This window comes from Heteronotia binoei, chromosome 2 (assembly GCF_032191835.1).
Source record: "Heteronotia binoei isolate CCM8104 ecotype False Entrance Well chromosome 2, APGP_CSIRO_Hbin_v1, whole genome shotgun sequence".
NCBI lineage: Eukaryota > Metazoa > Chordata > Lepidosauria > Squamata > Gekkonidae > Heteronotia > Heteronotia binoei.
In genome coordinates this window covers 65,268,261-65,291,213 of record NC_083224.1, presented here as the reverse complement: position 1 = coordinate 65,291,213, position 22,953 = coordinate 65,268,261, and the positions used below count along the sequence as shown (strand labels likewise).

Below are 22,953 nucleotides of genomic sequence, written 5' to 3'. Positions count from 1 at the left end.
TGCTGCCACATACACCCAGACAACACAATCACTGGACCTAACAGCATTAACTACCTAATCTGAGGCTCATTCATTTGTTCATCTTCCAACTTTATATATGCCAACAATGCCTTTCAGTACTTAACCCATTTTCAATATATTTTATTGTTTTCTTTTTTTCTTTGGCAAACTTTTTTTCTTTGGCAAACATGTTAAAAAGTAAATTAGGTGGACAAGAACATCACTATCCAATTTATTTCTCTTTTAGCTGTATTGACATACTCAAACAGGGAATATTGGTTGTTTATCCTATTACATATACCAAACCCATTCCCACTATATTTTAATGTATTTTTCTCCTAATGGCAAACTATATGTATGTTACATGTTAAAAGGTAAATTAGTTGGATGGCAAAACTTCTGAAATAGAAATGCCTTCCTTTTGGCCTAGGCTTATAACAATAGAGTCATTAACAGACATTCTCACATTTTGACATATTACTATTTTATTGCTTTCGCATGCTCATGCTACTCAGATCAAAGATTTGCTCAATTTGTTCATTTTACTATTCTGTCATTGGATCTTGAATTTGTACCATTTTCCATTTCTAAACCATTGCCTACCAGATAATTTTACTTTTCTGTCATTGGATTGTAAATTTGTACCATTTTGCATTCTGAGCCATGGCCTACCAGCTTTGTGTGGCTCTGCTCACTGTACTGGATTCCTCATCTGATGAAGTGTGCTTAGAGCACATGAAAGCTTACATTCTGAATAAAACTAAGTTTGTCTTAAAGGTGCAACTTGACTCTTATTTTGTTCTAACCTTAGGACTGTTTTGTTTGACATTTTCTTATTGGCAACTTTAGTGACAGAAGTAAGAATGTGTTAATGAATGACACTAAACTGTGAAGAACTTTCAGTTCAGTTGGGAATTGGGAAAGTATACATAATAAATGGAATTATTTATGAACTGGAGAAACAGAAAAGGAGAGGGATTTAACAGTGCAAAGTACATTGGTATAAGCTTGGGACACATTTGGTACCTGATAGAAATTTATGAGTTGAAAATGCTAGAGGATCATAGGTTAAATCATGTGGCATTTGTGAGTCACCGGTGTTACGTATCCGTTAGGAAGATGGGTATACTGTTATATTAGCCAAATCATTGGCAGTTCAAAAAGTTGGGATAAGTGCACAAGAAGCAAATGGAATGATGAAGGAGAAAGCATGTGTGAGATCTGATCAGGAGGAGCTAGTCCTCCTGAGTCAATGGCATTGTGACTCTGGCTTCAACCTGATTCCATTTGCTTCCAGTTCCTTAGGATATAATATTTCTAGATGCCTAGCTAGAATTATAAAAGGAGTTATTAGTGAATGGTTCAACTCATCTGAGGAGAATATATGTCATGCTAGCTTTCTGTGACTTTTACAGCATTATATCAAGGCTTCTGATGTATTTGTGGAAATCATGGCATGAAGATTTTACCTTATACCTGTTTTTTTAGTTACAAGCAATAGCTGCACTTTCAGAGTCTAATAACTACCAGTGGGAATCTGTTAATAGATAGATTTCTGATTTCTGTATCCAGGTCTTTCTTTTAAAGCTTTTACAGTCATGCTTTGTTTCATACTTGGTGCTGTAATACAGGAGTCCCCAACCCCTGGCTGTGGACTGATACCGGTCTGTGCCCTGTTTGCAACTGGGCTGCGGAGTGAGGCAAAGGCACTGCACCACCCCTTTCACCTTCCTGAGTCCCAGGTAGACAAAAGAGGCAGCGCAGCCTCACTCCGAAGCACCACCTCTTTCATTTGCCTGGGTCCCGGGCAGGCAGAAGAGATAGCGTGGCAGTGACCTTTGCCTACCCCTCATTTAAAGACCCCCATGGGTGGTAGGGACAGAGCATGGGAGAGCAGCCTGGGGCAGCAAACACCCCAGCACCCTCACCCCCACCCGTCTGTGGAAAAATTATCTTCCGCAAAACTGGTCCCTGGTGCCAAAAGGGTTGGAGGCCACTGCTGTAACATATGCTTCTATGCCAGCTAATTCTCATGGCCCTGTGTAATTTATTATGCTTTCCTTCCCTGCAGTGCACATAGAGCCTGGCACATGTGAAGTCATTGCTGCCCACAGATGCTGCAATAAGAACAAGATAGAGGAGCGCTCACAAACTGTGAAATGTTCTTGTTTCCCCGGTCAGGTGGCTGGGACAACGCGTGCTGCTCCTTCATGTGTGGATGGTAAGTATGGACCCCCAGTAAACTGATCTTTGGATGGATAAAGAAATCCACTCATTGTTCTTCAGCTTTTAACTCTGGATATGCCTTATGGGAGATTTATATCAAAATCCTCCTATGTTATGTTATGGCGCAGAGTGGTAAAGCAGCAGTACTGCAGTACTGTGGTCTGAACTCTCTGCTCACGACCTGAGTTTGATTCTGCCAGAAGCTGGATTTAGGTAGCTGGCCCAAGGTTGATTCAGCCTTCCATCCTTCCGAGGTCAGTAAAATGAGTACCCAGCTTGCTGGGGGGAAAGTGTAAAAGACTGGGGAAGGCAATGGCAAACCACCTCGTAAAAAGTCTGCCGTGAAAGCAACATCACCCCAGAGTCAGAAACGACTGGTGCTTGCACAGGGGACCATTCCTTTCCTATGTTAGTTTACTTAAATCCCAGAGTTAAGCTGAACATTCTCCTGTGAAAACATTTGGTTCAAAAAAGGGCCTTTTGAAAGAACTCCAAAAGCATACCATACTTATGACAGTTCACTGCTATTCACAGCCCTGAGAAGCTGTAGCTTCAGTGCCATATGCAAAGCTTTGGGGACATATGTGCTTGTTAGGTGGAGCAGTGAAACTACTCAATTTGCATATTGGGAGGAGTGTGTGTAGGAGTGACTAGAGAAAAAAGAAAGAGGAAGTAGGGTGTGGAGCAAGAGGCCTAGTCCTTTTATCTCTCCAAGGACTGGAGTGCTGAGGCCTCAGCTAAAGAAGTTTTTGTTTGGTGTGGGCCCTCCCTTTATGGAAATCCCTTCTTCTGGAGGAAGTTAACTCCCAGACCATCTGTCTTTGAACTGGAACTGATTTATTTCTCAGCTGGTGAGGAGAGAGGCCCTGAGGACTTTTCTTCTCACTGGAGACCTGCTTCTGAGGGACTAGGGGTGCGGAGTACCACATACCTTTTGTGCAAAATTGTATTTTCTCTGTTGTAATAAACTGTTATTTTGCTTAAGCCAATGTGAGAAGAGCCTTAGACTTGAACTTGACCTTATTTCCAACTCCTGGGTTACACGCATTTGTTTAAAAAGTTTCTCCTTGTCTTCATTTTTAACTAGTGTCCTTTGTCCCTGAGTGATGTCATCACATAATTCAAACGCTGCCATTGTGCAGATGTAAAGCTTTTCACTTATGAACAAAGGTTCGAGACAATCAGGCACCTCAGCTTGAGAAAAAAAGTGGAAAAAAAGTTGTTAATCAATCAGTTGTTAGGAATGACCCCAGACTCCTTCCCCCCCGCCCCCGTTATTTCAAGAACCCTCTGGTACCAGATAGAGGGTTGTTGCTTTAGTGAAATGAAGATTATTAACACCTAATATAAATTGTTAATAATTCTTGGTAGGCTGATAGCATGCTGGTCCTTAGATGGTCCCCCCCCCCAGATTATTCTACAAAAAAGGCTAAAATTATCCACTTGTTTGGCTATCAAATGCTTGAACTCAACAGTTTTTGGTATTTTGGGTATGAGTCCAAACTCCATATGAAAATAAGCAGTCTAGCTCCTGGTGATGCCCTGGTAGATTGCCCTTTTTCTTCTTCCTGCATCCTCATTTGTTATGGCACATTTTGAGTCCACTACTTGTAGTATAGCTTTCTTTCTTTCTTTCTTTCTTTCTTTCTTTCTTTCTTTCTTTCTTTCTTTCTTTCTTTCTTTCTTTCTTTCTTTCTTTCTTTCTTTCCCTATCCCGTGAATGGGTTTAGGGTGGATTACAATATTATTAAACAATTAAAACAAGAATATTAAAATCAGCAAAGCAATCATTAAAACAGTTAACCTCATAGTTACGAACAGGAGACAAGAATAGTTCACAAAAATATCCAGTTGGCAGATGAATCAAATACTATATCATGAGTGGGCCATCAAATAGACACCTCAACATACTCCAGTATACTGGGAAAAGGAACCAGCTTTGAGATAAAAAAACAAATAGTGCTGACATGTATGCCATCCCATCAGTTAGGTAGCTAATATAGAAAAATATGGGTAGCATTCTTATGGTCCCACTGCAGTTCTTATTATTCTAAAGAAAACTGGTATAATAAAACCACAACCCTAACTTATCCTTCCATTCTGCCTGGCACTACAGTTGATAGGGAATGTAGGCTGAGGAACACAAGCATGTACAATATGGAGGGGATTGGCTATAAAAGGAATCTGCTGGTGATGTTTCAAGATTTTGTACTGTTGTGGGATTTTATGAACCATTTAATTGCTTAAAACAGCATAATTAATCCACTCCCTGCTTACTTTAGAATAATTCCATAGATTTTAACAAGATTATTTTGAAATGAATTGCTTGTGGATTGAAGCTTTAATTACTTGACATGCCTGATTTTGAACTCAGAAATAATTTAGTACCCTTTCTGAATGTTTGTTAAATTAACTCTGAAAGAGGCTAACCTATAGGTCTCTCTGTTGTAGGCTTGGCACATAGTGATCTAGGCTGCCTGGTCCAGAAGTTCTGTCATTGATTTTTTTTTTTTAACATAGAAAAGCCTGTTACTGCAGTGTAGGTGCTGAACACATAAATAATAACATGCCATCTAATCACCTGTGCAAAGCACTAAAAAAAACTCACAGCCCATCTATTTTTTATTGAGCACTGTCATTCTGGATCTATCTGAAGTGGCTAGAAGCCTCTGCTGGTGCATTATTGATTGACTTGGCAGCTTGGCTAGTGCAAATGGATTTGTGCTTGATGCCAAGAAACTACTTTAAAAATGCAGGATAGAATTCCCATGAAAGACTGCATCCCAAGCTGCTTCACAAAGGTATTTTCTTCTATGTGAACAAAACAGTTTCCCTGAAATTATCCACAGAAACTTCACTGAAATCATCATGGAGGGATGAAATAAAAACCTAGGCGTACAGTTCTTAAAGGCACTTCATTTACCTCAACACTAGAAGTGAACTGATAGGGAGTTAGTGCATATAATGCCTTCCTGTTATCCATATGACATATCACTCCATGGGTTTGGGAGACTGATTTCCTGGAATGCTCAGAAGCACCCTAATTGCTCTGGAGAAAGAGGTCAACAATAAAAGCAATTCATCTTCCATGAAAGAAGTGAACATCCTTTTAGGTGAAAGGTCATATGAGGTGCAGGGCATATGAGAAGTATATGTTGTTGGGCATTAAGAGGGAATACATGGACGAGTGCTGGATTCCTGGGACACTGCATCAAACATAGTTTGGTGTAGTGGTTAAGTGTGTGGACTCTTATCTGGGAAAACCGGATTTGATTCCCCACTCTTCCACTTGCAGCTGCTGGAATTGCTGGCAGAGCTGTCCTTGAAAGTGCAGCTTCTGTGAGAGAGCTCTCAGCCTCACCCACCTCACAGGGTATCTGTTATGGGGGAGAAAGGTAATTGTAATCTGCTCTGATGGTGCATTCAGACTACACTAAATACTTACCGTTTTCGCACACAGCTTACCTCACAGTCACAATCCTGTTCCCTCCGCAGCATCTGTCGGATTTCCCACCATCTGCGCTGAAGTTACAGGAAGTGCTGCGGCTTTTGCGTAGCAAACGTAAACTGGGTTTTAGCGGTTTACATTTGCTACACAAAAGCTGCGGCACTTCTTGTAACTTCGGCGCAGATGGTGGGAAATCCGACCAGACGCTGCGGAGGGAACAGGATTGTGACTGCGAGGTAAGCTGTGTGCGAAAATGGTCAATGTGTTTTACATCTGGATTTTTACTGTGTAAGAAGAATAGCAAAAATCCAGATGTAAAATGTATTATTTAGTGCAGTGTGAACACACCATGAGATTTAGACTACAGGCAGGGTATAAATCCAATATCATCTTCCTCCTCCTCCATGGTGGCTTCCAGGCAGATGTGCAAAACAGATATGTGACCAGAGTTTAAACTGAGCATGACAAGCTGAATGAACTGAGTACATGTAGCTCATGTCTTTTACAGGCCAGTGGGTAGAGAGCAGTCTGGGTTCTTTTTCCCCTCATGATTATCCTATCTGTGGTTTCTATGGCCAGGAAGAATTGGCTTCTGGGTCTATAAAGTCATGTACAAAGCAAACCTTAGGGTGCAACTAGACCCCTCAATCCTTACCAAAAAACGCTTCTTAAAAAGGATAGTAGTGGTTTGCACATGGTCTGCAGTCTTATCTGTTGCTTACCAGGAAAGCCCTCATGTTGTGAGATACCCACCAGTTCTGTCACGGATTGTGCATGTCCTGTTAATCTTGCTTAAACCTCATTTCCCCCTTAGTTAAGGACATGTCTGTTGCATCATTATAACTCATGTTTTCTGCATTTGGAGGGGTTTGAATGAGTGCTCTTGTTTGTTTATTTATTTAATTTATATCCCACCCTCCCTGCGGAAGGCAGGCTCAGGGTGGCTCACAGACCAAGGGTCAACACAAGCACATTAGTGTGACCGATAAAATAAACAATAAAAACATTAAAACAATTTTAAAATATTTGCATGTGCTACTGTCATTTCAGGTCGTGATTAAATTCTGGTGGTTAGCTGTACTCAGAGGTCTCAGGATTGCCACAGTGTGGTGAAGTAGGCCATTGGTGGTATTCTTATGGGCCAGTCCCGTTGCTGCAGATGTTATTATCATGTAAATGCCTGGCGGAAGAGTGCTGTCTTGCAGGCCCTGTGGAATTGTTGTCATAGAGATGGTCTTATGGCTCTGTCCTCAGAGTATTCCAGTGTCCTGCTGCTTGACTGACATGTCTGGCCCTAGATTTTGTGTAATGTGACTGATAAAGTAAGTTTTGGGACTGCTCTGTTGGATCACTTTCCTGCTATAGATACTCTGATGTTCTCCTGAAAAAGGCTTCCCATTGACTTTTTGCTTTCACTTTTTTTAGTGCCAGTCTAAAGACTGAGTGGAATGATGATCTGTACTGGAATAAGCAAAGTGAAAGCAAAAGTCAATGGGAAGACTGAGTGGAATGATGATCTTGCCCATAAAAGGAGAGTGCCCTTTCAGTACTATAATTTGATCCTAGGAAAAGCTGTTTACATATGCAATCATTTAGAATTTTTTATTTGCTTGTTTCTATCATTTTTTTTAATCTTTGCATCAGTCCTGTATGTGAGGTTGATAGTATGATACGTTACAGGTAGGAAAATACATGAAAACCCAAGTATAATTAGGGGTCCCAAATCCCCCGCCTGGGCGGGAGACCCCCGATTTGGAGCCTCCTCCCCCCGCTCGCCAAAAATCTGGAAAGCGGGGGGGAATGGCGGCCCTTCCCACCTTCCCACCAAGACGAGCCGAGTGCAAGCGAGCCTCTGGCTGGGTTGGCTGCCCACCGAGGTCTCACGCCGCTGGAGCTGGGCGCTCCTTCTCAGAGCCCTTTTCTTTCTGGTGGAGCAGCTTCCCTTCCCGCCTCAGCCCAGCTGGCTGGGGGCTCTTCCGTGCCCTGGTGGTGGAGGGCCGGCTGTCCCCGGAAGGAGGGAGGGAAGCGCGCTTGTGGGCCTCTTCTGCGGCGGCAAAGCAAATGAAGGAAAAGTGAGCTCCTTTGCTGCTGGCCGCGCTCGCCGCCTTGGCGCCCGCAGCCACTTTGCAGCGACGACGGCTCCAGCTGCATCACCCCCCCCCCCCCGCGCCCTCACTTCCTACCAGGGGCCGCAGCAGAGCCACTTGGGGAAACCCCTGGCAGAGCGGCCGCTTTCTACAGGAGCCAGCAGGCGACAGGACTGCACGCGGGTGGCAGGACTCGGCAGGACTGGCTCTTCTGACTGCCTTGACTCGAGGGAGGGCAGGTGAACTCCCAGCGGCGAACTGGTGTGGGTGGGCAGGCAGGCAGGCAGCCGGGTGGGCGGCTTCTGTTGCTGGGGAGGGGAATGCCCTTAATCAATGAGCAGGCGGGAGCGGCGGTGTCGGACTCGGAAAAGAAGGTGCCGGGTTTGCCTTGGGCACTTGAAGCTGGGGGACAGACAGTCAAAGTGGGGGAAGTGCAGGTACTGCTGGAAAGGGCGAGCGAGCAAGTGCCAGAAGGGCAGCAGCAACGGAGCATGGGACCAGCTGCCCATCGTGCCTTCCTTCACAGCAACACATACACACCAGAGTTGAAGAGCCCATGATCCTCTGGGGACGGGGCTTCCCCCTCTGGTCAGCTGACTCGGTGGCAGCGCGGGAAGCAGTTCCCCCCCCCCCGATGTAGGACCATGGTGGAGTGCAGATTTGCATTGGGGGCTGGATCCACATGTCACTTGAGGACTTATCACCAGCTTTAAGAGGGGATTGGATAAAAATATGGAGCAGATGTCCATCAGTGGCATAATTGCCCATCTTGGAGTTCAATTATGCTTGTCTTACCCTTGTTCCTGGCTCCGCCCCCAATGTCTCCTGGCTCCACCCCCAAAGTCCCCAGATATTTCTTGAATTGGACTTGGCAACCCTAAGTATAATGATATTTTATTATTTTTAAGATGTGTGTGTTGCACTGCACATTGTCAAGCTGTAGTTGGCTGTAATTTTCCAGTATTTTTGCTTCAAGTGTATATGCAATCTTGTGTGTAATGGTTGCTTGTATCTGAATGATTACATGGATCTTGTATATTTTTCCCCAATGGAATGCTTTCCTTATGTGGAAAAAAATACAAATTTGGGGGCACATTAGAAAAAACTCCTAAAACTATTTTCTTTTTTGGAATGAACAAAATACTTTTTCAAGACATACACTCAAAATGTATAGTGTGAAAAATGTCTGAAGACTTCATAATTTTATGCGGGAAAAATTGGAAAATTTTGGAACACTGGAAAAAAAAATCCCTACTTGGAATGAACAAAAAAAAAGATAAGATTTTACTTAAAATGTGAAGCATGGAAAAGTTTTTATAAGAAATCTAAAGCATTAGATTATGATAATTCCTCTGTATACTATATACATAAATATGCAGACGTGCTGTTAGGTTTGCCTTTTGTGGCTGTATGAGAGTGTTTGTCTAAATAATCTAGGTTTTTTTGTGGTGATTGTTTACTGCAGATTTGTTTTCTGTCTTCAACTCTTTTTTTCTAACTTTCAGACAGCAAATATTAATATAGCATAAGGAATAGCAGTTAGCAATTCTTTATCAAGTACGGGCCATACTTTCAGTGTTCCTTATAGACAAGGAATATATTTATATTTTTACATTCCACATATATGACAGATAGTACAGTTATTATGCAGGGCTGCCAATCCCCAGGTGGGGCCTGGACATCTTCCACTATTACAGTTGATCTCCAGACAACAGAGATCAGTTCCCCTGGAGAAAATGACTACTGTGGAGGGTGGATTCTATGGCAGTTGTGTCCTGCTGAAGTTCCTCCCCTCCCCAGTCTTAATCTCCCAAATCTTTAGGTATTTTCCTATCTAGAGCTGGCAACCCTAAATATGGTAACTAAGTAATAAAGTATGTATTGATTGTGAAAGAAGTTTAGGCTTGATGCAAAAATAAGTGGTGCCTACAGTTTTTCTCAAGATTTCTGGATTCCAACCCTCCTGTCATACCCAGCTTCAAAATTTTCCATCTCTAGGCAAGTCAAGAGCAGCGGAGGGATCCTTAGAGAGACTTGCCAAAGTAGCTTTTTATATAATTTCAGGAGAACTATGTGGCAGATGTATATAACAGTCTCCTAAGGAGCAGCTGCAGCCACCCTTTGGCAACTGAAAATACCTCCCAGAAGCTACTTGTTCCCCTCATGGGGAAAAAGAAACATTTAATTGTAAGTTCAATACCTAGTTAATTTTTCCCTCTCCCTGGATGGAAAAGCAATGAGAGGGAGGATTTTGTTGGGTAAACAATTTTTAGAGAGAAAGTTATTGTTATCTCTTCTCTTGCTCTTTTTCAATTCGTTTGCAGCATCCCATGCCGCCTTCTCTTTTTTCCCTTCCAGAGTTTGGAAACAGTATGCCTTAACTGCATGTTTTCATCATGGTCTTGGTACTCAGACATGCCCTGTGAATTTGGAATTGAATTTCCAGGTGCATTGGGACCAATTTGGATTGGGATCACAGCATGCAAGGAGATGAAATTTAAATGTTCCTCTTGTGCCACACTCATTATCTGAAAGGGACCAGGAGGGTGTTATCTGAAACACTGGGGAAATCTGATGTTCATGTAGGATTGCCATCTCTGATCCGAGGAATTCCTGGAGATTTGGGAGTGGAGCCTGGGAGGATGAGGTTTTGGGAGAGGAGGGACCTTAGCAGAACATAATTTCATAGAGCATGTGGCGAAACAGACCCCTGCCCACACTCCTAGCAACTATGCGACTGTCTGTATCTTGCAAGTCCTGCTGCTGCCCCTACCCACCCCCTAGTGGGTGTAACCTTTTCTCAGTTCACTGCCACCATTCACTGAATTTGTCACTGCTGTCTTAGAGGGGCAGTGAGACCCCTCTGGCTGAATCTCCTTGTTTGGAGGTGAAATCTCCAATCTTTGGGGTGGGCCTGGAGAGTTGGCAACCCAAATATCAGGCCTCCCCTTTCTCTTCTTGGTAACATGCAGAGTGGGGGAGGCTAGGTGGTCAGAGCATGACTCCACTAGTAACTCCAAAAGAAACTATAAGTATTTATTCATACTATTTACACTATAAACAGGGAATACATATTTTGATTGGGTAAGGCACACTACAATGGAAGACTTAAACTGGACCAACAGGCACAAATAAAACAGAAGAAAAATGCAGTCCTCCCTCCCTACATACTTCCCTAACTTCTCTTCCTGGGAGGTTGCAGTGCAGTTCAGGGTCTCTTTTCCAACAGGCCTTCAGCTCTCCTTCTCTCTCTCTCTAGAAGAGAGCAGAGAAACTTCTAGTCCACCCCAGACTGGTTGCAGCTGAATCCTTTGGATTCCCACTTCTGATATGCAGGGTTCTCCACCTCTGTGGCCTGGTCACCCTCCACAGCAATTCCACAGGAGTCTCTCCTACTCTTCTGTAGCTCAAAGACTGCCTGCTTCCTGGTTGGATAGGAGTCTCTCCAGAGGTCGCCCCACCCCTTGAGGAAGTTCTTCTCCCCCCCCCCCGCACTTTTTAGGCCTTGTAGGTTAGAGGAGGAGGACATTTTAACATCTAAAACTACAAACAATAGCCATTTTAAAACCAGCCAACTGCCAGCACTTTAACCATTTTGTTACAGAGCCCATCCCCCAAATCAGCCATTTTCTCCAGGGGAACTGATCTCTCAAGATGTAATTCTGAGTGAACTATAGTGGCCTCCTAGAATTAGTTTCCCTGGATAAAATGGCTGATTTGTGGGAGATTGGCAGTCTGCCAATCTGTATGTAAGTGAGACAAATAGGCAAAATGAAGATGGTGTGTGGGAAAGGTACTATATGCCACAGTTCCAATCTAAATCAGTCCCTGTGCATCTGGAAATCCAGTTCTGAGCCTGGAACTCACAGTACATGTCTGATCACCAGAAAATTTACAGTATTTGCTGGCGTATAAGACTACTTTTTTGCCCTGAAAAACATGCCTCCAAGTGGGGGGGGGGGGTCGTCTTTAGGGTTGCCAAGTCCAATTCAAGAAATATCTGGGGGCTTTGGGGGCGGAGCCAGGAGACCTTGGGGTGGAACCAGGAGACATTGGGGGTGGAGCCAGGAACAAGGGTGTGACAATCATAATTGAACTCCAAGGGAGTTCTGGCCATCACTTTTAAAGGGGCAGCACACCTTTTCAAATGCCTTTCTTCCATAGGAAATAATGACGGATAGGGGCACCATATTTTGGGGCTCATAGAATTGGACCTCCTGGTCCAATCGTTTTGAAACTTGGAGGGTATTTTGGGGAGAGGAACTAGATGCTATACTAAAAATTTGATGCCTCTACCTCAAAAAATAGCCCCCCCAGAGCCCCCAATACCCGCAGATCAATTCCCCATTATTCCCTATGGGAATCGTTCTCCATAGGGAATAATAGAGTGCCCAGTAGACATTTCCCTCCCCCCTTACACTTTCTAAAGCGGGGGAAGGGCCTCCAAACCAGGGAATCCCCTGCCCCCTCCCTCTCTCACACACACAAATACTTAATGGGTCTTGTTCCTGCAGAATATTCCTGCTTGCTCTGAAAACGAAACCAAAAGAAAGGGAGGGGCCGTTCTCTGAGGAAACTGTTACAGATTCTTTCCCATGAAGCCCTTCCTGTTTCCTACTTCCTGCTCAGCCTTAAAGGCACACATTTTAAAAGCTGTTTGCAGGTTTCTAAACCTGCAGGAGCTCTAAAACTACAGGATGACTGTGGGGGCGGGGCTTCCCCCGCTGGCCAGCTGGCTGGGGGCGGGGAGAAGCCTGTCAAAACGGGGGATCCCCTGCTGGGACCTGGGGATTGGGAAGCCTAGTCATTTTATAAGCCAGGTGCACTTCAGTTGGGATAGACATAGCTGCCCATAGTGGCCTTCCGATGCTCACCCGGTGCCCATAGTGGCCTCCCGATGCCCACCCACCTCATTCTACATATCGTCCAGTATCACGCGGTATCCAGCGCGGCCGCAGTGGGTCATCAGCGTGGCTGCGGCGAGCATCAGCAGCGAGACATGGGTGCCAGCCTTTTCGGCGTGACCAGCCCGTTCTGCTTGGTGGGAAGCAGCGGCGCTCCAGCCCGCCCCTTGTCTACGCAGAGCACGCACATGTGCACTTGTGCCAGTCACAGGGAGATGCAGGGGCGGGCCGGATGTTCTTTTACCTTTTATTTGGTGTGTGGAAGGTGTGCGGAAGAGGGGGTAGTCTTATATGGTGAGTATATAACAAACTCTATGTTTTGAGTGGAAATGTTGGGGGGGGGGGTCGTCTTATACGCCCAGTCGTCTTATACGCCGGCAAATAGGGTAATCTATTATTGTGCTAGGGTTGCCAAGTCCAATTCAAGAAATATCTGGGGACTTTGGAGGTGGAGCCAGGAGACATTGGGGGCGGAGCCAGGAACAAGGGTGTAACAAGCATAATTGAACTCTAAGAAAGTTCTGGCCATCACATTTAAAGGGACAGCACCTTTTTAAATGTCTTCCTTCCATAGGAAATAATGAAGTATAGGGGCACCTTCTTTTGGGACTCATAGAATTGGACCCCCTGGTCCAATTGTTTTGAAACTTGGGGGGTAATTTGGGGAGAGGCACTAGATACTATATTGAAAATTTGGTGCTTCTAACTCAAAAAACAGCTCCCCCAGAGCCCCCGAAACCTCCAGAACGCTTCCCCATTATACCCTATGAGAATCGATCACATAGGGAATAATGAAGACGTTTCCCTCTCCCCCCCCCCCCCGTTTCTGGCGAGTCTGAAGCAGGGGATTGGCCTCTCTACTCACCCGTTGCTGCCAGCTTCTTCACAGCAACACAGACACACCATTAAAGCCTTTCAAGTCAAGCCTCTGGAGGTGCAAAGGCACATGGTCCTTTGCAGGCTGGGCGGGGCTTCCCCCCCCCGCGCCAGCCAGCTGACTGGGGGCAGGAAGCAGCCTGGGAAAACAGAAGAAAGGCTGCTGCGATCGGGGCTGGGTGGGAAGGTAAGGGCAAGGAGAAGCTGCTGGGATCAGGGCTGGGTGGGAAGGGCCGCCATTCCCCCCCCCCCCCGCTTTCTGGATTTTTGGCGAGTGGGGGGGAGGAGGCGCCAAATCGGGGGTCCCCCACCCAGGCGGGGGATTTGAGAAGCCTATATTGCGCCCCGTGACATGTGCCTAACATGACAGGGATAGTGTGGTCCTTTGAAATGAAATATCTTCTTTGGGTTTTCCCACATTTTACTAGACCAGTTCCACTGTCAGTTTTAGTTGCAGGTTGTGAAGAATTGGAATGGGTTTTCTGTTTTACTTTTAATGCATCTTTAATTGAGTATAGTACTTTGAGTGTTAGTTGTTTAGAACCTGTTTCACTACTTAGAGCAAGCACTTCCTCAGCAATGGATTCTCCTTGGCTGATTACAGACCAGCACTTTGGGCCAAATCAGAGACAGCTCTGAAATCGACCAAAAAAATCTCTCCACACGCAAACATCTGCCGCCCATCCTGTACTCACCCTGTCCTCTTGCCTCCGCAGGCCAGCTCAAAAAACTACCACTTCTGAAGTGGTAGCAAATTTCTGAGTCAACAGCCAGTTGCCTGGACCATGTCTGGAAGCAGAAAGGTGGAAGTAAGGCAGCTTGGCGTGTGAAACCGTCAAGCTGCCCAAAGCTGTTTCTGCCTCCATCGCCCCCCAAAAAACCTGCCTGGAGTGCTTGAGCGCATGAGTGCTTAACTTATTGGGGAGGAAAACAGAGCACAGCCCCCCCCCTTCAGGCTGAAGTGGCTGAATTGCACCCCCCCTGGCTCTCTAGCCTCCACCTCCCTCCCGTCCCCACCGTTTCAATGCCCAGAAAGGGGCGGTGAAGCAGCCGGGGCTTCCTGGGGCATGTAAAGGGAGGGGCGGCAGCAGCAGGAAGGATGAGCCATGGAAAGAGGGCTGTGGCCACTGCTGCCATTGTCTCCTCTCCCCTTCCATCTTGGAACGTGTGGGATGGAAGGGGGGAGGAGGCGACACCAGTGGTGGCTGCAGCAGCTTTTTCAGCGGCTTGTCCTTCCTGCTGTTGCTGCCCCCTCACCCTGCACTGATAGTGATCACACCAGAGGGCTGTCATAGGAGCCCCGAGCCTCCAGAGCCAGTTTACCCACCGATCAGCTGATTGGGGGGGGGCTTTATATGCCTTGGGAAGCCCCAGCTGCTCCACTGCCCCTTCTCGGGCATTGAAATGGTGGGGATGGGAGGTAGAGGCTGGGGAGTGCAGCCCTCAGCCAGCTGCGGAGGCAGAGTTGGGGGGGGGGAGCTTGAGTGCCTCCTCAAAAATCCCAAGGCCCCCTGACTCCCCAAGTCCTGCCTACGGCCCTGCCAGCTTCTGAGGTGTCCCCCTGTCTGATTGTGCCAAGCTGCCTTGTGGACGCCTCCCATCCACCCCCAACTGCCCATCTGTTATCACCCCTTATGTTGTTTTTCTAGCTCATGTGGCTTATATGGCTAATCACTGAGCTTTTTGCCTTTTGAACCTTGTAACATCCTTTCCATTATTTAGTGGCAGAACACATACTTTGTCTAGAGGAATCCCAGAATCTCCAGTTAAAAAACAACAAAAACATATAGAAAGGCTGGGAAGGACCTCGTAAAGCTGCTGCTAGTTGAAGCCCAGTACTAGGTTAGTGTAGCAGTGATCTAACTTGATATAAGGCAGCTCCATATAGTTGTAGTATTTCTCAGACTTTTGGCAAATCTGAGAATGTCATGCTGGCTCAGTGATTTCATTTCAAAGTATTCACCAAAAGTGACATCACACCATTGGCATAACACTGATTTTTGTTACTTTTGTGCGCCGCTCCACCTCAGTTTGCCAGGGAGCAGTAGGTAAAGAAAGAGAGGGGCCAGGAGGTCTCCCTACAAATGTATGATGCTGCCTTCCTTCCATCCCCACCTCTTCCCTCCCCCTATACACTTTTATATTTCCACATGAGTTTGAATGAATCTGAGACAGATGATATTCAGGTGTTAGAATTATTTTCCACTGCTGTCCTCTGTGATTTAAAATCATTCTGTGTTACGATTTCTCATTATTTCCTCTTTTTTGGTTGGGCTGTAAGCAATTTCTTGGTAGGTTTTTTTTCTCATTTAAAATACATTCATAAATTGATTTTTTTTTAAAAAGACCTATATGGGTATTTCTGGCTCTGATTTCATGACTGTAAGGAAGGAGCGTACACTTCAAAAATTATCATTTTAATTGTGTCTGAGAAAGTTAGGAAGAGCATGATTATAATTCTCATAAAATATCAAGAATATTGTTATTGTATTGGGAGCTCATTTTAATAAATATCAGAAAAATTCTCCGAAGTGAAAACAGTAAACAGTAAAATACTCTGTTAAAATGATGAAGTCCCATCCCATGAGGCATCGGAAGCAGGGAGGGAGGAATAAGAAGCAAACTGTGGCCCCTGAAGCATTTCTGCCCTTTAAACTTTTATCATTTTCTATGGGAAGACATAGCCTCTGGAATGTGGAGTCTATCTGGAGCCCATCATGGTTCTTTAAATGTTAACGCAGGGGTGTCAAACTCCTTTGTTACAAGGGCCGGACCAGTCATAAATGGGACTTTGTGGGGTCAGGCCATGCATATCATAAAATGTAATGCCAGATAGTGGAGATATAAACTTTATAAAAGAATACAGAGAAACACAATTAAAGTTATTTTTTTACTTTAAATACAATCATGCTTAAAACTCTTGTGATGTTTTATTTAAAATGGAAAGGTGGGGGAATAGTGGGATTTGGCAATACAATTTTAAAAATAAAGCATCAAGAAAAAGCACAAGGATCACAGCAGAAACTGAAACTTATAAATAAAAAATATAAAATGTTCTGGTCTTAGGAAAACATGAAATGGCTGGGCATTGCAAGCTTCTTCCCCTGCCCCCAGGTCTACTCAGATTGGCAATGGCTCGTCAGTGTAATATCCCTCTTTGGCTGTGGGTTCCCAGGTTATAGTACTCACTAGGCACCAGTTCTAAGACATGCTGGCTCAAAGTACCAACCCTTTATTTGCAAAGTCACACACAACTCCATCAAGGAACAGCTTCTAACTGGCCATATAAATGCTGAGAAGTGAAACTGAGCTCCACTACATTAAAATACATTGCAGCATAGACAAAGCTGCAAGGAAAACATGGAATCGCTCTGTGCCCAGATAGACTACTCTCAGAGTAGTGTAAAAAGGGGTGTTAAAAGGGTAGAAGTGTCACAGAGCACCTGGGGCACTGAAAATATTGGATGGTAGACCTGGCTTCCAGACTCCAGGTCTTCCCATAAAAATAATGGCTCTTTAAAAGGATGTAGTCCCTCCTCCCTGAAAGCCAGTTTGGTGTAGTGGTTAAGTGTGTGGACTCTTATCTGGGAGAACCAGGTATGATTCCCCACTCCTCCACTTGCACCTGCTGGAATGGTCTTGGGTCAGCCATAGCTCTGGCAGAGGTTGTCCTTGAAAGGGCAGCTGCTGTGAGAGCCCTCTCAGCCCCACCCACCTCACAAGATATCTGTTGTGGGGGAAGAAGATAAAGGAGATTTGAGCCTCTCTGAGACTCAGATTTAGAGTATAGGGCGGGATATAAATTCAGATTATAGGGCGGGATATAAATCTTCATCTTCTTCCCCAGCAACTCGTGTCTTCCTTGACTATTCCTGATTCCGATATTATTGGGAGTGGAAATATTGGAGCTTTGGGGAGGGTCCTCCTATTGGACATTGCCAATCCCATACTGGACATACCAGGCATTTTGTAGGGTCAGCACTATCCCAATTGCATACTCCAAACATAAAACCATCAAAAATAAAGCAAGATTGATAACGGATTGGATTAATCCACCACAAAAACAATAGGGGCAATCCTGAAATTTCACCATATTAGGGGTGGATTTCTTATAGATCCAGCAGTAAAAATGTTCACACACAAGGCAATCCCCCATCTTTTTTATGGTGTTGAGGTATGGGACTGGAAGGAACACATACTCTCCAGCCTGGAATCAGTTCAAAATTTATTCACTAGGCGAGTTCTCGCTCTGCCCAAGGGAACCCCTGCAGCCCTTATGAGGGCGGAACTTGGCTTGCCATCAGTTAGGCCCCGTGTCCATCTTGCCTTACTTAAATTTTGGGTTAAATCACTACCACCAACTTGCACAGTAATCCGTGTTTCCAGTTAATGTCATGTAACAATACAATCTGGTCTATGTGCTACAATAACATACTCACCCTCATAACATACTCATACTCTATTCCAGATGACTTGCTGGGGGCTTTGAACAATGGTTCCAGTTTACGAAATTGGGTGTAGTGATGCCTTACTGGATAGCTTTACCATTTCCAAGTGCAAATTTCCCCCTTGGTTTAAGCTAATCAAAAGAGATCACATTAGACCTTCTTACTTGGTAAATATCTCACCTCAGAAAGGCATTCACTTCTTTACGTTTTCAGACAATGCCAATGGCTTTGCTCATGGGAAGATATTCTCAAATACTGATGGAACTACGTGTTCGTATATGTGGTGCTTCAGTTCCAGAGGATATATTACATTACACTTTATTTTGTCCCATGTATGCAGAAGTTAGAACTAAATTCCTTGAAAACCTGTTAAAGGGACAAGCTGGTTTTTTTACTATCTGTTACTGACCCATTCATTACCCACAGAGTGTTGCTCTTTGCCCTGGCTGCAAAAAAAATTAGGCCAAGATTGCCATTTCGGTAAATAAATCTTATTTATTTACCGAAAGTCATGCCATGCCCTCCTGTCTTCTACCATCCTCCTGTCTTCTACCATCCTCCGAAGTCTGGTCAAATTCAAAACGGTGTCCAGCCATCTCATCTTTTGCCATCCCCTTCTTCTTTTGCCTTCTGTCTTTCCCAGAATCAGGATCTTCTCCAGTGAGTGCTCCCTTCGCATTTGGTGGGCGAAATATTTGAGCTTCAGCTTCAGCATCTGACCTTCCAGGGAACAGTCAGGGTTGATTTCCCTTAGGATGGACTGATTTGATCTTCTTGCAGTCCAAGGACTCTCAAGATTCTTCTCCAGCAAGGTCATGTTAAAGATTCTACAAGCTAGGCTTCAGCAGTACGTAGATCGGGAACATTCTTTGGCATTACCCTTCTTTGGGATTGGAATATAAATTGGTCTTTTTCAATCCTGTGACTACTGTTGTGTTTTCCAAATTTGTTGACATAATGTGTGCATAACTTTAACAGCCTCATCTTTTAGGACTTTGAAAAGCTCAATTGGGATACCATCATCTCCGCTTGTTTTGTTGTTAGTAATGCTTTCTAAGGCCCATTTAACTTCACACTCCAGGATGTCTGGCTCAAGGTCAGCTATTTCACTGTCATGGTTGTCAAGGACATTGAGATCCTTCTTGTATAATTCTTCTGTGTATTCTTGCCACCTCTTCCTGATCTCTTCTGCTTCTGTTAGGTCCCTACTATTTTTGTCCTTTATCATGGCCATCTTTGCATGAAACATTCCCTTGATTTCTCCCAATTTTCTTGAAGAGATCTCTTGTCCTTCCAATTTTATTATTTTCCTTTATTGCTTTGCATTGTTCCTTCAGGAAGGCCTCCTTATCTCTCCCTGCTGTTCTCTGGAAATCTGCATTCAGTTGGGTGAATCTTTCCTTTTCACCTTTGCCTTTCGCTTTCCTTCTTTCCTCAGATATTTGTAAAGCCTCATCAGACAGCCACTTTGCTTTCTTGCATTTCTTTTTCTTTGGGGTGGTGCTGATTGCTGCCTTCTGTACAATGTCACAAACCTCCGTCCATAATTCTTCAGGCACTCTGTCTATCAACTCTAGTTCCTTAAATGTATTCTTCTCCTCCACTGTATATTCATAAGGGATGCGATCAAAGTCAAACCTGAATGGCTTCCCCGGTTTTCTTAGTTTAAGCCTGAATTTTGCAATGAGTAGCTTATGATCTGAGCCGCAGTCAGCTCCGGGTCTTGTTTTTGCTGACTGTAAGGAGCTTCTCCATCTTTGACTGCAGAGTATATAATCAATCTGATTCCTGTGTTGCCCATCAGGTGATGTCCATGTGTAGAGTCGCCTTTTAGGTTGTTGGAAGAGGGTGTTCGCTATGACCAGCTTGTTCTCTTAAGAAAACTCTATTAGCCTTTGCCCGGCTTCATTTTGTTCTCCAAGGCCAAACTTGTCAGTTGTTCCAGTTACCTTTTGACTTCCTACTTTGGCATTCCAGTCCCCTATGATGAGGAGGGCATCTTTTTTTGGTGTTAATTCTAGAAGGTGTTGTAGATCTTCATAGAACTGGTCCACTTCAGCCTCTTCTGCATCAGTGATTGGGGCATAGACTTGGATTACTGTGATATTGAATGGTTTGCCTTGGATACGGACCGAGATCATTCTGTCATTTTTGAGATTGTATCCCATTACTGCCTTCCTCACTCTCTTGTTAACTATAAAGGCCGCACCATTTCTTCTATGGGATTCTTGCCCACAATAATAGATGTAGTGATCCTCTGAGTTAAATTCACCCATTCCCATCCATTTTAGTTCACTGATTCCCAAGATGTTGTTGTTCATCAGTCTTGCCATCGCTTGTTTGACCACATCTAACTTACCTTGATTCATAGATCTTACATTCAGTGCTTCGATGCAGTATTGTTCTTTGCAGCATCGGACTGTTCTTTCACCATCAGACGCATCCACAGCTGAGCATCCTTTTGGCTTTGGCCCAGCCGCTTCACTCTTTCTGTGGTTACTTGAACGCTCTTCCCCAGCAGCATTTTGGGCACCTTCTGACCTGAGGGGCTCATCTTCCACTGCCAAATCTTTTAGCCTTTTGTTTTATTTTAGGTGTTCATAATTTTATCATATATTAATATTTGTAATTAATTAGGTTTCCTATGGTTGAGCCTAATGGTAATTGCATTTCTGCAATTCAGTATTACTTGCTTTTATATATTATCTTGTAACTGATTTTTTAAATGATGCTTTTATTTTTAATCATTAAGTTCTTAATTTTCTATTGTGATGGCCTTTGGCTATATACAATAAATATTTCTGCTCTGCTTGGATTTCTTTCTAAGCTACTGCTCTGATCACAGTGTTGTCTAAACTTTTAAATGATAGCAGTTGGACTTGAGAATCTGTTGTTGGTTGTGATCTGATGAGATTTAAGGTGATGAATGTCTTTCTTCAACACTTTGCACACTGGGGTCTTAGGCTTCTGATCAGTGATGTGGATTTTTTTATTCCATGTTAGACTGGTGATTTTAATAGCCCTTCTATCATGTGAGAGGACACACACATATATAAGACTTCTAGCATTGATTTTGATTTAACCTGCATAGCCTGTCAGGTGAACTGATAACCTCATTTTTATATTACAATATGCATTAGTGTTTGTAGCCCCTAATACTCTCTGTCCCAGTTCCTAGGGATAGATGATCACCTGAAAAACATCATTTACAATTTTGTTAATGCCATGCTTTCTTGATATTGTATCAGCAATAGCATCAATTCATTGTTAATTTTATGAAATGATAAATCTTTAGATTTTCCACCCTACATCTCTTCTTCTGGTTGCTGCTACCGAACAGATTATCCATTTAAATTCCTGTGTAGAGTCTCATCTGAGAAGATAAGCTCTTGAGTCCAGAATGTTTTTCCATCATGTCTTGTCTTTGTCCCAGCCTCAATAGTTATCCAGAAGTGGTGGTGCCAAATGCAGCCATGCCTAGAAGGAGAGGAATGTAAGGTGCTACCAGATTCATCTGGATGGAGCTGCAGTAGTGGAAACAAAGTGAAAACAACTAAGGTATTTCTTTGTTGATTTCTGTTTGAAATGGTATTAATCCAGACTGAGCAAGAGAAGGTTAAGTTAAACAATCTCTTTATTTTTTCTGCTGGATGGTATTTTTGCAATCTCACGGTGGTCATGATCAAGAACTGTGGGAAGACGAATCAGCAGTGTCTCCATGTGACAGTCCACAGTTTCTTATGTGATAGATACTTTAAGAGATTATTCAAAACAGCTTCAGATAAGGTGCACATATTAAAGTGAGCAGGAATTTCAAATTGCAAAATGTACAGAATGCATGAATTGTTTCCTCTGTCATATTTAAAGCTTCTTTGGAGAAGTTTAGAAATCACTTTCCATGCCTTTCTTGGAGGCCTTTTAGACTCGTATTTATGAATATGCAGTTACACCTTTCTCTGATTTTCAGTCAAAATATCTTTAACAGAGCCAGTTTTGTTCAATGCAAATTTTAAATTTGCTTTTATCTCATTTTGAATTGTTCCTTTAACCAGTGGTAATAAAAATAGTACATATTAATAAAAAAGAAAATCTAGAAGATGAAAAAATGGAGGAAAGCAAAACATCTTTTAAAAATCAAATCTCATCATTATTGTTAATGAAATAGATAATTTCAGGAGTAACTTGGAACATTGCAAATCGCTATTTTTATCTATTGAAGAGTTTCATTCATTGTGATCAGATTTCTCTTAAATGTCTTATACAGGATTCCCTAGCAGAATTATACAGTAGTAAATGACATATGTACTGCTGAGGAACAAATCAAAATAAACATGATCCCAGAGATAAAAATTATTCTCTATTCCAGGGGTGTCAAATTCATTTGTTATGAGGGCTGGATCTGACATAAATGAGACCTTGTTGGCCCGGACCATGTTGGGTTCGGCTGAGCCATGTCAGGCCGGGCCATTTGTGTACCTATTTAAGGTTAGGTAGCAGAGATATAAACTTCATAAAGGACAGAAATGCAATTAAATATATTTTTAAAAAACTTTAAAAATGCTTAAAACATTAGCAGTTGTTTGTCTTAAAGGTGCTTTCTTTGTATTTCTCCCATGGGATCCAAGGTACTGGGCAACAGAAGCTCTGGCTCTTTTCTTCCTACCGCAGGGGACCAGGAGGGGGAGGAGCCTCAGCCAATAGAAGAAAGAGATGCTTGGCTCAGTAACTCTGGTGTGCAATTGAGAGAGCCTGGCAAAGTAAGCTCTCCATCCTTGCCTTCCATCCCAAGGGAGGAGCCTCAACCAAAGGAGAAAATAGAGGTTTTGCTCTGTAGCTCCTGTGCAATTGAGCACACCTTGCAAAGCAAGCTGTTTTGCAGAAGAAAGTAAGATATAGGGAGAAGGAAGGAGATGACAGCCAATTGCTTGGGGGGCTGATAGGAGCCCTCCAAAGGCCTGATTAGG

The 22,953-nt window shown here is 43.7% G+C and overlaps 1 protein-coding gene across 1 annotated transcript in view; it reads left to right on the top strand.

The window, feature by feature from the left end:
- TAFA3 (TAFA chemokine like family member 3) overlaps window positions 1-22,953 on the top strand; it is a 188,541-nt gene that overhangs the window by 160,337 nt on the left and 5,251 nt on the right. The window contains exons 4-5 of the mRNA XM_060231216.1: window positions 2,072-2,221; window positions 21,423-21,547. Of these exons, the coding sequence (XP_060087199.1) occupies window positions 2,072-2,221; window positions 21,423-21,547 (275 nt within the window). The remainder of the gene's footprint in view (window positions 1-2,071; window positions 2,222-21,422; window positions 21,548-22,953) is intronic.